At 30.8% G+C, this 17456-nt stretch overlaps 1 protein-coding gene across 5 annotated transcripts in view; it reads right to left on the bottom strand.

Annotated features, from left to right (window-relative positions):
- Nucleotides 1-47: 47 nt before the first annotated feature.
- The window catches only part of LOC146531493 (G protein-activated inward rectifier potassium channel 3-like), a 32379-nt gene continuing 14970 nt past the window's right edge, over nt 48-17456 (bottom strand). Inside the window, exons 1-8 of one of the 5 annotated variants that reach the window (XM_085198381.1) lie at nt 11552-12101; nt 9346-9787; nt 8346-8525; nt 7319-7508; nt 6285-6409; nt 4076-4181; nt 2886-3270; nt 48-2477 (exon numbers count right to left, since the gene is read on the bottom strand). In XM_085198381.1, the coding sequence (XP_085054507.1) occupies nt 2399-2477; nt 2886-3270; nt 4076-4181; nt 6285-6409; nt 7319-7508; nt 8346-8525; nt 9346-9787; nt 11552-11661 (1617 nt within the window). In that variant the 5' untranslated portion in view covers nt 11662-12101 and the 3' untranslated portion in view covers nt 48-2398. Of the gene's footprint in view, nt 2478-2881; nt 3271-4075; nt 4182-6284; nt 6410-7318; nt 7509-7949; nt 8130-8345; nt 8526-9345; nt 9788-11551; nt 12102-17456 lie in introns of those variants that run through there. The other 4 variants (XM_085198380.1, XM_085198378.1, XM_085198379.1 and 1 more) reach the window with 4 other exon arrangements.

Below are 17456 nucleotides of genomic sequence, written 5' to 3' on the forward strand. Positions count from 1 at the left end.
GCTCATTTAATAATAATAATAATAGATGGAATACAATAAAACTAATGTTTAATTATAAATATCATGTTTTATTATAATAAATTTACAGCGAGATAAAATTCTTCTATTCCAGTAAATAAGGAAGCGGCGCCCGCGCCGTGAGCCCCTGATATCTAAATATAGAAGCAATAAATTCGTCGATTTATAAATTTTACTAAAAATTGGTATGGTACAAAAATATTTATTACAAATGTCATGCTAAAATTCAATAATGTTTATATAAAACAAAATTCGATTTTTTATAATTTTTACAAAAATGAAACATAAAAGTCTATATTAGCACGCATAAAACAGCATATTTTTTTCTCTTCTATACAGCAAGCATTAGTAAAACTAATACTTAATGAATATATTAGTCGAGTAACATATTACAATTGAAATTGTACATACACTTATGTATGTAATATTGTGGATGTGGATTCGAATCCCACTCGGGGTATGCATATAAAAAGTGGATCGTAGACTTTTACCACCTCGCATTGCTTCTAAAAGGAGCGATCATAAGATAAATTTTTAGGCTACATTTTTGCGTCAAGATATAAAAAACGATATATCTACATCTCGCGAATATTCTTCTATAGTAAAATTAACTAAAATATATAAATAAGTACTTAACATGACTATTCATTAAAGGAACGCATTTCAAAATACTTTATTACGGCGTCTGTATCAATTTAAGGACAACCTTTGTACATTTGTTTAAAATTCCGTTAAATTCAATACATTATAAACTGGTACGACAATAGTTTTAAATGTTTTAATTGTATAATACAAATAAAAAAACCGAGGCCGAATAAAAAAAACAATACTTCAAAAGTTAATTTGGTTCTATATAAAACTTTGAAAGAGAAAGTAAGTTTAGTTTTATGTTTAATAAAAACATAATTTCATTAAGTTAAAGCTTTAACGGTTCTCAAATTCGTTTTGCTAATTTTACTAATACAATAAAATTAAAATAAGTACTAAATATTACGCAACCATCTCTTGTTTATTATTGAAGTAGATGAAAATATTAAAAAAAAAAAAACAAAAAAAAAGACAAACTGGCATTTGCACCGACTACTATCAAAGGTAAAAATATAATTAAGTGCTTTATAAGCCAATTACATTAGTTTCACTTACATTATACCTATCTTCTTCTGCATGACATACTTATTATTCTTCTAAAGAATATAAAAAATGACAACCCTCTCTAAAATACTTTTCTATTTTATAGAAATCTTTCACTGTCTCGTTATGTAAAAAAAAAATTATATAAAAAAAGAAGGCTGACAAAATTACTCGCTTATAACACTAAAAAAGTTTAAACAAGAATAATATATGAAATTAAAATTTTGTGATTGGTATTGGAAATATTCACATATTTTATAAGTAGGCAATATACAAAAAAATATATATTTATTTATTCCATATGACATCTATGAAGGTTAAAATTTAGATAAAAATAAAAAAGTATTTACATTGATTCTTGATACATCTTTACTAGATATATTGATTTTACTGCGTTTTTTTGCAGCTGTCGGGGACCAATTTAGCATTGGCACAGAGCCCAGGTGTGATTACCAACACGTATTCTAATGTTTCAGGAAGATAGCTAGTTAAGTAGGTCTCTAGTATATAATGCTTCTAATTTAATCGAGCTAAAAAAGTGATATTTCTGTTTCTTGAATCTTTATACAATATATAGTATAAAATATTTTAACATACCAAGATATTTGTTATTCACAAAAGATCCACAAGCAATATTTCTAAGTTCAATATTTTATTAATTGCTTTATATGATCTCATCACCATGAAGGTTAAGAGTTTGGAAGTGAATATCTTTTTTTCATTTTAAAAATAATTTAGGATATTTTTTAATGAAGACTTATGCATAATTGGACATCACCATAAATTTTATTTAATTATATGTTTAAAATATAAATAATACTTTGGGCATCACAAAAATTCTTAATTATTATCAACGATACTACATTTTGGCACAAAAGATTTGTTTAACTATGCTTCTTATAATAATTTTCATTACAATTTTAGTCTAGCCTCAAACGAACAAGCGAAATTAATTACATTGAATAATATATCACGGATTATTAATTTTATTTTCAATAAAAGTTGTTGTTAACTTTAACAATTTAAACTAGGTGCGTAGGAAACGGAGTGTCTTAACACTGGTTCTCTCTTAGCCTGCCGTGCGGGAAAAAGCGTGAAGCTACTTTTTATTAGGTTGATAACTTTGTGGGTTTATCCAGATATGTTTAGGTTAATCATCTACTTCAACAATGTACTCGCTGCGTGGCGGGTAGGGTGACGCCGGTGACATCGATGATGGTGACTCTGACGGCGGTAACGGCGGCGGGCGTCAGGCGTCGGAGTCCGCGGACGTCACGAGAATGGGGATGACGGGTGTCTGCCCTAATATATTATGGTCGCTGGGAGACCTGAAATATTAATATAAATATTATTTATTGCACTTTTTTGTAAATATTAAAATATTCTCATTTTAATTTTAAATACGGACATAACGATATTTTTGTAAGAAGTAAATAATTGAAAGGACAATAAGATATCTTTTCGTTTTTGATACATTGCCTGTTAGATAGCGATTAAGTGACTCTACGTTATTTTTTTTAACCAAACCAGCCAACTCAATTTTGAATGTAATTTTTTTTTTAAATAAAGTTTGAACCAGCTACTATCAAATGCAACTAGCTTGCATTGTACACCGAACTCTACATAGAACTATTATAAAAACTAAGACCTAAGGAAATATTTAACACCAGGTACCAGTTTTAGTTAATAAAAAAGTAATCTAAGAGCGACTTCAAAACAAGTTTATTACAGCTTACTTTTTAATCTTATTCTGTTCAAGTTTGTGGTCATGGCCGTTGACGTGGTGCATTCCGTTCGGGGTAAGGCCGTGGACCCTCTTCATGCTGGCGTGGCTGTGGCTTCTATGAATGTGATTATGTTCCTTATTATCTATTTTGACATCAGACACTGGGTTCCTTATCATCTCGAGACCGTTTTCAACAGCTAAGTGGAAGTTGCTGCCATTTCTGCTCTTCTCGTTTATGTGCTGAACGAAATTATTTTGGGCCATCAGTCTATTTTCCCTGGCTCTTGCTTCTGGTATTTTAATTTCGATGTGTTCATCTAATGACATTGAATCTACAGAGCTCATATCTAACGTGTCATTGGAGAATGTTTTCGGAATGGTCCCTAGCATACGATCTGAAATTTAAAAAAAATAATTATAATATACACTTATTATTGAGGCCGTCTTGGCGCAGTGGCACTAGAGTGTGACTGTAACGCAACGGTTGTGGGTTCGATCACCCCTTGGGGGAAAGATTATTATTTATTAATATTTTCATTTCTTCGCTCTGGCACCATGGCAAAAGCCTGATGTTAGGTTTCTCTACTTAATACGCAATGCCTCGAAAAATTCGACGGAGAGTTTTTTTTTTAATATACATTTAGTATTAAATATATGAAGGCAGTTCAGTTAGGATGTACTTCCGATGCTAATATGTTGGTTGAGTCTATCTTTTAAAGTGAGCAGTTAAAAATAGAGCAGTTCACATTGACCTGTGCGGACTGTATCGTGAATTAATTTGTTATAGTAAAAACTGTATAGAATACATATATTTTTACTTACTACTATAAAATGTAAAAAATTATGTAAATTCGATATAAACCATACGACTATTTTAAATTAAATATTTTCATCAGTTAAAAAACTTTAAGCTTTGTGTTAAATGTTGTTTAATTTTAAATTTTAAAATTAATAAGCAAAAAACATGTAATTATTGACTTTAGCATCAACACAAAAAATGCGTGATTTCGAATATGATTTTTTAATCAGTTTAGTTTAGTCACGGTCATTTCTTAAACTTTTAAAATAAAACTTGCGGTTTTACATAGAATAAAATTGGTATAAGAAGAATAATGGGATTTCCAAGAAGTCAATATGTGAGGTAAGATTGTTAATTTACATAGCCTCATGGCGTTAGTGTCGTCAAGGAAAAGAACATACCTAATTTCTGTGAAGTGGAAACTGTTGCGCGTAACTCATCCAGTTGCTTTGCGGAACATAACGGCGTATCTACCTCATACGTGTTGTTAAATCTTGTGTAGTCCACCTGAAATGAAAAGCTATCATGAAATATGTCATATGGTGTGTTTATGTGGAACATTGATAGTAAAACACATAGTAAAACAGACAAAGTAGTTTTATGTCCAAAAACATTAACATGTTTATTACAATTTTATCATCTAGCGGACATCAATAAAAATGTAAGTAGCTTTTCACGCTTCACGCTGTATCCCGCATGTAGCGGGATAGAAGAAGGAGCGTGTGGAGTGGTGAAACTCAACACCGCGCTTTGCCTCGACACCAGGGCGAAGATAATGAAAATATTACAAAATTATAATATAATATGTAGGTAGTAATAATAAATAGTAAATAAATATACTAATAATATATCCTGTCAATAAAATTCAAATAAGCTTTACGGTACTGATGGCGTAAGAAAATAGCATTGTGACGTACAAATGTAGAGATGATGTAACCGTTTGTTATTTATTTATTTTCTTAGTATGACTACTTTACTACCACTTATAGTTAAGTCCATACCTATATTATAAATTCGAAAGTAACTCTGTCTGTCTGTCTGTCTTTTACGCAATCAGGGCCAAACCGCTAATTTAATTGTGATAAAATACTCATATAGAGATACTTGAGGATCTCGGGATGAACATATGATACTTTTTATTCTCATATTTGTAATATTTTCGATATATACCATATATAAAAATACTTATTAATTAGACATGCAATTTATTCCGCCATGTTAATAACAACCGCCGTTGCTAAGCAACGATTTGCAAAGTTAGTTGTTAGAAAACGTCACCCAAAATGAGCTTGCTTAACGTAATATTGTAAACTGAAAATAATTTCATAAATATATTTAATAAATATTCGTATAGTTCAAGCGGGCGTAGCCGCGTTCGGGTCCACTAGTACTTAAATAAAAACATATAATAAGTATGTATTATTTGTGAACAGGAAGGAAAACTTATTGTGATTGTAAGTAATAATTTAGTTTGTTTTATGGAAAATATAATATAAATAAATCAATATTCTTTATCAATTATTAATGTAATATGGTCTATCGATTGATATGAACTAATACCAAGAATTTATATGTAATTTATTCTGCGAAATATTTATAAAAAATAAAACTAAAGGAAAAGGCACAATAAAAATCTATATTAGGTAATTGAATTTAGATCAATTTTTATGATGCCAGTCGTGGGGCAGGGGCACAAGAGTTCCGCCACGTAACACGCAATGGGTCCAGAATTCGGCGAAAAATGGAGAACGGAGTGGATTTACACTAGGTTCTCTGCCTACCTTGTGGAATACAGTGTGAATACGAATAAATTTACCTAATTTGTTTTACTACAATACGACTATATAGATTACTTAATTATTAAGTTTTAATATAAAAAAAAATATTATTATGAATATTGGCTTAATATTTCTCATGTCAATAGTAAAGCAATCCTATATAATTCATCAAGGCAGGAAAATCATCAAGAAAAATGATTGAATGACTTGTGTTTCATTTACGCGACAACTTGTTAAGTGAAAATGACAATTTATATGGTGCAAATTGTGCGCAATAAACCCAAGAGCAAAATTTATATACCATAAAAAAGGCCAGTCATGGCGCAGAGGCACTAGTATGACTGTAAATGCTGGTTGTGGGTTCGATCCCCAGTCGAGGAAATAAAATATTTATTTAAATTTATATTGCCTTTTAAATGTATAATGTGAGGGACTAGTTGCTCTAGTCAACTACTTAGGTTAAAATTTTTAATGTCTATTGCAAAAAATAATAAATATTTTATATAATAAAACCTGAGCCAATACAAAATAGATATTTTGTAAGTTATAAATTTCCTCATAATTGGACAGATGAAGATATAACAACAAACCAGATATGTTTTAAAAACATCATTTTAATAATAAGCACGTTTCTAAATTTGTATTTGCATATTAGATATTTTTTAAAGTTCAGACGATGCATAAAATATGCATATAAAACATTATTTATTATTATCTACGATTTGTTGATAATAATATACTTAACACAGATTTAAAAATAATTGAAAAAGAAACTAAAAATTATAAAATAAATAAAAAAAAAACTTATTAATAAAAAAAAAACATTTTATACCTCATACTCTCCCGTCTCCTTGCGAAATGATACCATGGTTTCAAAACGGTGCCCCCACTGGATCTCTGATGGTAAGTAACTGCTCCTAGCCTGTGTTGTCATACCCGTTGATTCTATGACACCCTCTGGAAAACCATAACAATTATTTAGATAATGGGTTCAAATCCAATTTTTATGATTTAGTTCATTTTAAACTTTATAACATATATATATAAGTTTTTACAATATATGCAATCACATATAGCGGAAGTCTAGCCCCCATTCTAAACGACATACTCATGAGCATCATCCAACTAACGAATGTTTCAATAACAACTTTTTTAAGTAGTGTTTCTTTATTTTTATTTCTTTATACCTAACAAACTTATGTACTGAAACTACATTTATATTCTACAGATTGGCAAATGGGTAATATAAAATAAGATGTTACAGTTAGACATTGTAAAAAAGTTTCTTTATGAGATATGCAAACGTCACAGGAAGTTTACCGTACGTATAAATTTTAGGGCAATCTACCAAACCTTCATTCAAATGGTGTGCCAAGAGCATGAGCTCATTGATTTAGATTAACACCATAATAAACTAATTTTAAGCATACATTTAAAATGGGACTTAAATTGTTTCTATGTTTCTTTTGTATTAATATAATTAAGATATTGTGAAATATTTATTTACGTTTATATTTCCATTTCTTCGCTCTGGTGTCGAGGCAAAGGGCGGCGTTGAGATCTGCCACTCAACACGCAATGCCTCCAGAATTCGGCAGAAAGTGGGGAACGGAGTGTCTTAACACTTGGTTCCCTCTGCCTACTCTGCTGTGTGGGGGATACAGCGTGAAGTTATTATTAATTAAGATATTTCTCGATAGTATTGAGAAATACTTATCAATAACAACAATATTTGAATCAGTTCACGAAAATATTACTATGATATATCTAATACTACTTTTTTTCTAAGTAGTATAAGAAACTAGAATGTCAAGTTTACAAAGCATGTTATAAGCTATTTTAGTTTATTTTTTATTAATTTCTTACCTAACATGACTACAATTTCAAATCTCTCCCGTAACATATCAGATGCTGATAAATTGTAAAGTGGCGACTTTTCATTGATTTTATGCACAATAGTCATAGGCCAGATGAACATTAGCCGGTCTTCTTCTCCGTCAGCCCCCACTTTCAATTCTTGCTGGTAGAATGGCAGCATCTCCCCCTCTCTTGTGATCTGTCATGTCAAATAAGTATAATTAAAAAATGTCATTCTATCGCCATGTCTTAACTTTCACCGATGGAATAAAAAAATAAAAAATAGTAATGATACATTTAACATGCTCTACTAATCGTGCAAGCTGCGGTCTAATGAAGTTATATAAATTAGGCTATGAATATGAAATTAATTATTGCAGATAAATTAACAGACATTAAAAGGTTATTTAAATATTTGACAGCTTCTTATTTATGTCTCATTCAACTATCAATATTTGTTATATTATAAAAGTATTATATGCATTAATACTATAAGCAAAATTAAAAATAAATTTACAAAATGCAAGTGAGGTTAGGCAATCCTTAGATGGGTCTAATATAGATAGATAAAAGAACAACATAAAGTAAAAAACACAACATTGACATTCAAATAAAATATTTCGTACAAAAGGTACTCAACCTTTTTCCGAATTATCTGGGCACGGACGTGTGCCTCCAGAATGTGTGACTTGCGAATGTCACCCACTCTGAAGAGCAGGTAATATTCTCCGTCTCTGAGGCATATAACCGCGTTCCTTGAGAAGAGAAGCGTGGTGTTGCGCTTTTTGGCTCGAGCCAGCTTTGCAAATATTAGACCCACCTACGGACAAGACAAGGAATCCTTATGAGTTAAAATTTAAATGTTAATGAAATAATCCAAATCTATACTGTCTTTTGATTTGGATTTATTGGGACAGCATAGATTTAGATTCACCGGTAAGAGAAGAAGAAGAATTATAGGTCGGATAAGGTAACGAAGCGTGCTGACTGAAATCCCCAATCACTAACCAGTCTCCGCTTTGTCGTAATAATATACCTTGCGGCGAATTATTTGTGCTCTTATATGTGCTTCTACAATATGAGATTTCCTCATATCACCAACACGGAACATGAGACACAGCTGTCCTTCTCGTAGGCATATGACAGCATTGCGGGAGTAGAGCAGGGTCTGTGCTCGTTTTTTGGGTCTAGAGAGCTTAGCAAACACAATTCCCACCTAAAATAATTATAATGTTGTTAAAATATTTTCTTTAGACCAGTCGTGGCGCAGAGCACAAAGTGTGACTGTAAACGGAAATGGTTGTGGGTTCGATCCCCACTCGATGAAATGAATTATTTATTTAAATTTATATGACCATTTCTTCGCTCTGACACTAAGGCAAAAAATAACTGGAAAGTGGAGAACGAAGTGTTTTAACACTAGGTTCCCTCTGCCTACCCTGCTGTGTTATACAGCGTGTAGCTGATAAAAAAACATTTTTACACTATACTTGAGCTAGCTATGTTTTTTGTGTATCATCTTTATAATTAAGACTCGCGTGGTCGCCTCTATTTATAACATTATGAAGTAAGATTTTTTTCAGAAATGTCGAGATTAATAAAATCATAATTTATGGCAAATAAAGTAATAATCTTATGAAACGTTGTAATTATTTTTAAGAGAGCATCTGGACCTATTGGTACGTATAGATTTGGCTAAATTCCAAAATTTATATTAATACTATTTTATCATATTGGCTCTGAAGCAGGAAGATTTCTTAACAAACTTGTTTTGATAACCCTTCAAATGATTTACTAAATCTATCTAATTTTATATTAAATTGGGCGCTCTCCACAAACGTTTAGTTGCTAGGCTATTTTCATTTACAATCATTAGATAAGAGTTTAAAGTGTCAATAATTCTTGTCTCATTCTAAAGTGACTACAAAATATTTCTTGGATTAGATGCAAAAATGTGTAGAATTATTCAGTTATTTTTGCGTATATTTATCGTTTCTTTTTTAAAATATAATTATAAATTTTAAAGAACATCTTACCATGAAAGCTTGGATGAAGACACCGACAATACTTTGAATGCACATTACAAAGATTGCTTCTGGACACTCTTCATTCGTCGTCCGGGAACCATATCCAATAGTATGTTGGGTTTCAACAGAGAAAAGGAAGCATCCAGTAAAGGAGTTAACGTTATTAAGACAGGGGATGAACGGTTCGGAAGTATTAGTGGGAGGGGTGAGATCTCCGTGGGTGAAGATGATGAGCCACCATATGAGGGCAAACAGCAGCCAGGAGAGGATGAAGGAGAGAGCGAATACGAGCAGCGTCCAGCGCCATTGCGCATCCACGAGGGTAGTGAAGATGTCCTGGAGGTATCGGCGCCTGCGCTTCGCTACGTTCCATTGGACCACGTTGCAGTCTCCGTGCTTGAATATGACACGCTTGCGAACACGCCGCGCAGCGTACCTGGCGTTGCGGTATCTGTAGTGGAAAAATGTTTTGTTTAGTACTCTTCCTAATATATATTTTTATGATTTAAAATATTAATTTAATATAAATAAATGTGACTGAAATATTCATGAAATTCATTTCAACAAATCAATTTTTAATAGTAGTAGGCACCAGCATACAAAGATACAATCTAAGCCGGCGACTACTTCAAACCTTTAGTTAAGTAAACAAATCTATTTAGAGAGTGAAATTACTTAATTGTAGCATTTTTATTGCCCCTTTCTTGTAATATTCTTATAGAAGAAAGCTCTTTTCTACAAGTAGAGTTGCACCTATGTATTTTCGTCGCTACTCTAATACAGAATGTTTGTTTCATGTAGGTTTTAGGGATTATTTTACCAATTCATTATTTATTGTATTTGCCTTTTAATATTAATTATTATATCGGCAACAGAAATACACTATCTGTAAAAAATCTATTGGCATGGCTCATGAGATACAACCCGGTGACAAAAGGTCAGACAGCGGAATTTTCTCTTTTTACCTTTCGAATACGGAACACTAAAAACGGTCATTCATTGGGAAAGATTTATTTAATATAATGTATATATTCGAACGCAAATGTTTAAGCTTAGAGGTATGTTACAAATAAACAGCCAACTCATAGCTAAAATGGCACTTCAGCATAATCAAAGCTTTTTGCACGATGTACGTACTGTGCTTATCTCCCATTACTGTATTAGATATTATAGTGTCGCAATAAAAAAGATAAAAGGCTTTAGCAACAAGAGGCCGTTCAATTACCAATGAAAGTAATTGAATAAGCATATTGGGTATAGGCCGTATAGGTCTGTTAGGGCTAGTTATTGGCAGTTCATGAAAGAACAGATTTAATATTACAACTCTTTAAGTAGATAGGTAGGTTAGAAAATAAATAGAAATATTCTATACATATCCGTTTTAGTTTAATATTTATTAGTGTTTAAGTAAATATTTCAATTTTAAATTTTCTTTAAACATTACTTGAATTATATTAAAATATATTTTTAACAAACTTAAGAAATATTTTCATATTAAACCTTTTTTATTATTTAATGTTTACATACGAGTATCTTAGTATTTAGTATGCTATTGTTCCAGTTAAAGACAAAATATAAACAATGTGATTGTTGACACGGTCAGAATCCTGACGTCAAGTCTTGTGACGTGAGCACCTACAATTATAAGTACGATTAAGTTTTCTAGGGCGTGGATTTTCATTTACATTTTATTTATATTTAATTAACATTAAATAATCACAAAAACAATTGAGTTCTATCGTAGTTATATTTCGCATATACCCTATTATTATGCATATTTTACGAAGATTTTTATTAAATAACTATACTATCTACATTATTATTTTTGAAATATAAAAACAATAAGTAACTTTAGAACTCATTGACAGCTTTTTATAACCTTTTATAACGTTAAAAGAGTAGAATACCAGGAAAAATAACTATAAATGTATGTTTAATATATCATTATTGACGCATCGTTTACAAATATATTATATGGATCATTAGGTGTCGTATTGCGTGCTTAATTGATTTGTTAACTGCCGACTGCCGCCATTAGGATAAAGAACGATTTCCACGACAGCGCTATTGACATATACGAAGAAAAACCATTGTATGTAGAGAAATTAAATTGTAGACAATAGTGTTTCATTTAAAGATTATTTACTAAAATAAGAAGAAGAAGAGTAATTAGTATTTTCTCCTGTCGAAATTTCAAATTTAAATGTCAACTCACTTCTGTATCTCCTCCCTCCAGGCGGACTCTGATGAGTTTACAGGTTTTCCAGTCATAAGCATCGATACTTGACTTATACATCTTTTCAATCCCGACATTCTTTTGAACATTAATAGTCCGCTTGTCTTTATTTAGATGCTCGTGTAAAAGTGCGAGGTTCACTACCAAACAGCCGAGAGCTATTAATCAGTCTTTAAAGTGTATATTTTTAAAACAGTTTTTTTTTTGCAGTCGTTACTTGTTCTTTATATTTTCCTTGGAATTTGCAGCCTTCTTCGAAAATAATATACCTTACGTAGGAATGAAATTACAGCATTAGAGCCTCCGCTCTATCTTTTAGCAGCACGTTAATAAGACATTCACTGAACACTTCTTTTATGTCAAACAAAAGTACCACAAACTTCCTCAGTGTCTTCAACAAAAACATTTTGAACAATCAATCAATCCAGAATATACTTAATAATGGCGTCTTAAAATAATTGAGACGTATTTCCCCCCGGTACTGGTTGGTGAGAGAATAAGTCGAGAACTGAAACCGACGGATGTTTTATGAAACAGATGTGAAGACGATCACAAACAAACACTACACAGGCGTCCCGTGCCAACGATGCCAGTGGCGTCCCGGCGCGTCTCGTTGTCGCCTACTACAAGTTTTTTAATTAAAAACTTCTCAGTTCAAGTATTATATTAACTAGATCTAAAAAATTACAATAACAATATTTCGATATGAAATACTTATTTCAAGGAAAAGATACGTAATACAAATTCGTTGGTTTGATCGTCTGGAAATCCACAAAAAAAAATGCGCAAAAAGTTTGGCTGAGATTTAACAGCTATTAGTTTTACGAATTAAACGTAAAGCGATGACGCATTCGATATGACGCGTGGGGGTCATTATAACGAAACTAATATTAGTAGTTTCACAATGTTTTATTTTATTATATGAAATTAGTAAAAACTACTAAAAATTTAGTTCATATTAAAATAATGAAACACGCATGTCCGCTTACAAGTATGACTACTGTTACTTAAAATTTATTAATTTAAAAAATGTAGATATTAATTAAATTATTTAAAATATCACGTACAAGGTAGTAATGCACAAGTAGGTATATTGCGTAAATGTTGCACACCGTATCACCGTAAACCGTAAACGTAAACGTGACAGGTTGTGGGTTCGATTCCAACTCGAGGAAATTAAATATTTAATATTTTTATTACTTCGCTCTTATGTCGAGGCAAAGTGAGGCCTTAAATTCTGCTAATCAAGACCAAAAATATACGCCTCCAGAATTCGGGGGAAATTGGAGACTGGAGTGTCCTAAAACTAGGTTCCCTCTTAAACTAGTCGTCCATATGTTTATACTTAATTAAAATTACTGAACAATATACGAGTAGTTTGCCGTTACATAATTGTAGAAACATGAAATTAACTGGAAGTGATTAGTATGTTATTAGAGCGCTTTGTCTTTGGCGTATAATGCACGGTGTAATTAATAGTAGTTGACATATCTGAATAATATGAACCGATTATTTTTCCTTTCTGTACTCGTAATTTTTTTTGTATCTGTATATTTAACTATTAAGGAATATTTATTTTACAAACATTTATATATATATTTCCTAACGTTTTATCAAAAACATGATTACATTTTTTTATTTTACTATTATATTAGACCTCATCACTTATTAATATCTAAAATAAATACAAGTCAATTGTAAACAAAAGATATATCGTTAAAGACTTTTGAAAGAGAAGTAATTTAAGGTGTTTATTCAATAAATAAAACAAACGTACACTGTACGTTTATTAACGGTGAAAATATACGATCACTTGGTCAAAACAAACACAAATTTAGGGATCTGTAAACAAACATTGCTGGCTCTGGTCAAATAGTTTATTATTCGAAACTACAGAACTACAGAAATGGACGTTTTTACTTTCAGTAAGTATCATTTATGCTAATGCTTTTCTTTTTTTTGTATTGAGAGGCTTTGGAATTATTAAACGGCCTTGGCTAAGAATAAAATATGTATAATTAATATTTTTTATTGGAAAAATATAAATTTTTCAACTTATATATACTCGTAAGCTAGCTAACGATATTTAGTGCTTATTGTTTTGAGTTATTACTAGAATCGCTACTCATTAGTGAATTAATGAAGTTGTAGAAGAAAAAGAATAAAAATCACATCCGTTGTTTTGGTTGAAGTTCGTTCTTTATGTTTACAACTATACAATCAAGCAAAGCAAAAAAAAAATGAGAAAAGAATAAAATTTTAACATAGATAATAATATAAAGACTGACTGTTTAACTTAAACATTGCTTTATAAAGACAAATATGTCGGCTATTTACAGATGAATGTGTAATCATTTCAACTATCAAATTAATTTATATATTAGAATTATTACATTTTTTATACTTATTTTAAAGCGTTAACACACAGGGAAGGAAAACACTTTTTTTAGAAACGCATAATAATTTCAAAAACTCCGCCTCTTGGTAACCAACCGCCCATCTCTTGAAACCACTTAGTGTCAGAGCATTTGGATGGTTTCCAAGAGGCGCGGGTTCAAATCCCGTTATGTTCAATTGTTATACTTTTCTAAAAAATATATTTTGCTTACAAGTTATTAGTAAATTTTTATAATAGAATTCATAGGTAAGTGTTCAATATGCACCTCGTACACTCTGTGCATGGGTTGCCAATCTTTTTCATATAATGGCTATCATAATTCATAGAAAACAACAATTATAATTATTTATGCATATTAAAGATAATAGCGCTAACGTGATGAATGAACTTCCTGAATTAATCATTTAAACACTAATCGGTACATACAGGCATTATAATGTTATATTTTACATTTTAACAGTACTTAGAATAGTTTTTTTTATATATATAGGCAAGTAAGTAATGTGATTTCTCTTGAGACTGTTCGTTAAAATGCTTGCGTCCATTTATAAATTTTTTATTAATAATTTATTTAAATTTTTTTTGGTTAGACAATAAATGACGTTTGACATTAGGCTTTATCCTCCAGACATTACATCATCATAAATAATAACTTTGAACAGGATTTGAACACGCTATTGTCACGTGTGACACTGTAAGTGTTTATTAGACCCGTTCCTGACCACGTTATTTCATATCTTTTTATTTATTGTTTCACCTAATTTCGGCATTTGTTATTATTACTGAACATTTTTTGAGTATAATATAATGTGTACTCACTTAATTTCTTTTGGGTTTTAGAATCGAACAAAAGTTTTTATTTATAAAATTATTTAACTTTTCACGTTTAGACTCTTAAATATATATTGGATGAACTTCGTCCACCGCGTCACATACATTCACTGCTGCCAAGTCACCAGTGACACGACAGTTTGAAATAGGCTCATAACTATTTTGGTCTACCAAAAGAACTTTAGTTCAGCTATTCCCTTACAGATGGCATTTTTTAGGGAGAACCTAAACTATTTCAAACTATGTTTTATTGTAATTCAATATCCGTTATTTATTTTGATAATATCAAATAATTTTCGATAATTTTGAAGAAAGTAATGTTTGAAATAACGTTTACGTAATTAACGTGAAACAAGATGGTATTTGTGACAGCCGCGAGCTGTCACGTGACAAGTACCGGAGATACGTATAATATACGTACTATAATTATATATAATGAATCATGTAACGTGATAAATGAAACGTGCTCGACCTGAATATTTGCTCTGGTTAAAATGTGTCGGGTTACTTCTGTTACTAAGCGGGGCTTCGTTTGAAAAATCTATTTTTTTTAAATATATTTGTATAGACTCCTTATTTTTAGCTTTATCTGTATCTATATATATTTTTTTTAAGATTTGACATACTTTTCTTTTAAGCTTTCAATTTTGAGTTCGGAAAATGTTCGTAAAACTCAGCTTTCAATAAATTCTATTAGTTCTATTTAAAATTAGTTTTTATTATTGTAAAGAATATAATAGGCCTGGAGTTTTTTATATAATTTATCGCGTGGCATGGCAACATCGTTTGCTGAATTCAATTTGTGTTTTTTTTCTTGGAATACAAACAACGGTTCTTAGAACTGGTTTGGGTGAATCAGCTTTATCGAAAATTCACTGAACGTTCGACACCATTACAGATATATACGAGTAAATGTAGGTGTATACATTTAAAACAGAGAAAAAATAAGTTTCGTGGAAGTTTGACAAAAGAAAATATGAGACATGGAAACACGTTTCTGTTACTAACAATGATAATGTCTAGTTTTTATAATATCACGTTAGATGCGTATGTTCATCACTCAATCTCTGGAATATGTTGATAATATATTTATCTAGTTAATAAATATATAAATTATATTAAAAAATATAGACATTTCGTCTTACTTTGCCCATTTTTTTCTATGATATCGTAAATCGTAAGTCTGTCTGTGTGTACTATTTGCAAGACATACTTGCAAAAAGCTGTATGACTGAGACATTGTAACTACAACCGCAAACCATCTTTTGCCATAGGAAGTTAATGTTTACAGTGAGTTTATTTTTTGTTAAATGTTTTGTTGTTGTGAGTTTATTTTTTGTTAAAGTTGAATCCTGAGCGATTTCTAATAGTTAAATTTCCAAAAATAACAAATAACCGAGCGTCAGATAAATAGGTTGAAATAATCAAAAAGGTCAAGCGTGAGTCGTACTTGCCCACCGAGGCTTCCGTACCAAATTCCGGGATTTTAGGTTAACGAGAAATACAATTTATAAAAGTTAACAGACAGATATAGTTAAAGTGCTATTTGATTTAAGGACTATCTATAACTATATTTAGTGTTATTTAAATCCATCATTATTAGATAGATAATGTGATGATAGACATTTTTTTAAATATAACGTTGCAGTTTTTATATTACAATAACACAAAGAGTGAAAATTCATCCATTTTCCTTTATGCTTCCTTATTATAAGTAATTAGTATCTATTTAACGCTCTCCTATTCTTATCACTCATTTTTATGCGACTTACGACAAAGATAAAAATAAAATCTCTATTATATCTATGTATGTGTTTGTGTATGTATATATGTGTGTGTGTGTAATGCGCTTCCAATGAGGGCTTGACCATGAATCAAATGTTACATAATGTTCAATAACCGGTTCAGCAAAGTACTAGCAAGTTCACTCATTGTTATTTACTAGGAATAAGTATATACATGAGTTTTTCAAGAGACTTTCTAATAAATTATTCGTTGTAAGAGAAAATTTGTTAGTTAGTATTTAACTACCTAGTGTTCTCATATTCTAATGTTTTAAAAATTTCACCTCAAAAGGAACTTAATCTCCATTAAGTGCACAATTTTCTTCACTCTATATCCCGCACACAAAGGGAACCGAGAGAAAGTGAGCAATAGAGTGACTCAACACTAAGACACTCCGTTCCCCACTGTCCGCTGAGTGGTGGAACTCAACGCCACGTTTTGCTTCGACCAGAGCGAACAAATAAAAATAAAAATTTAAATAATTATTTCATTACCTCAAGTGGGGATCGAACCCACAACCAAGTAACAAAGTATATTAAGTTTAATTATATGAAAATAACATTATAATATTGTTTTTATTCATATCTAAAGGCAAGGAAACGTAATGAATATTGTATGTACTTGTTCGTTAATTCTTATATTACAAACAATGATTCACGATGACGCCATTTTCAACCAATCTATCTGACGTCGACTCTACCTGAGTCTGGTTTTGAGATAATTTTGCAAATTTGACACGAAAACAGACTAAAACCAGACTAAAAATGGTTCTAAAATATTTTTAGAATCCTTTTTGTATCTGCGATTACAATATTATATTATAATAGATATTTCATTTATAATAGTGGACTCGTTTCCCATTAGAAAATT

Source organism: Heliconius melpomene, chromosome 15 (assembly GCF_056956725.1).
Source record: "Heliconius melpomene rosina isolate 202511_hmr_F chromosome 15, ASM5695672v1, whole genome shotgun sequence".
NCBI lineage: Eukaryota > Metazoa > Arthropoda > Insecta > Lepidoptera > Nymphalidae > Heliconius > Heliconius melpomene.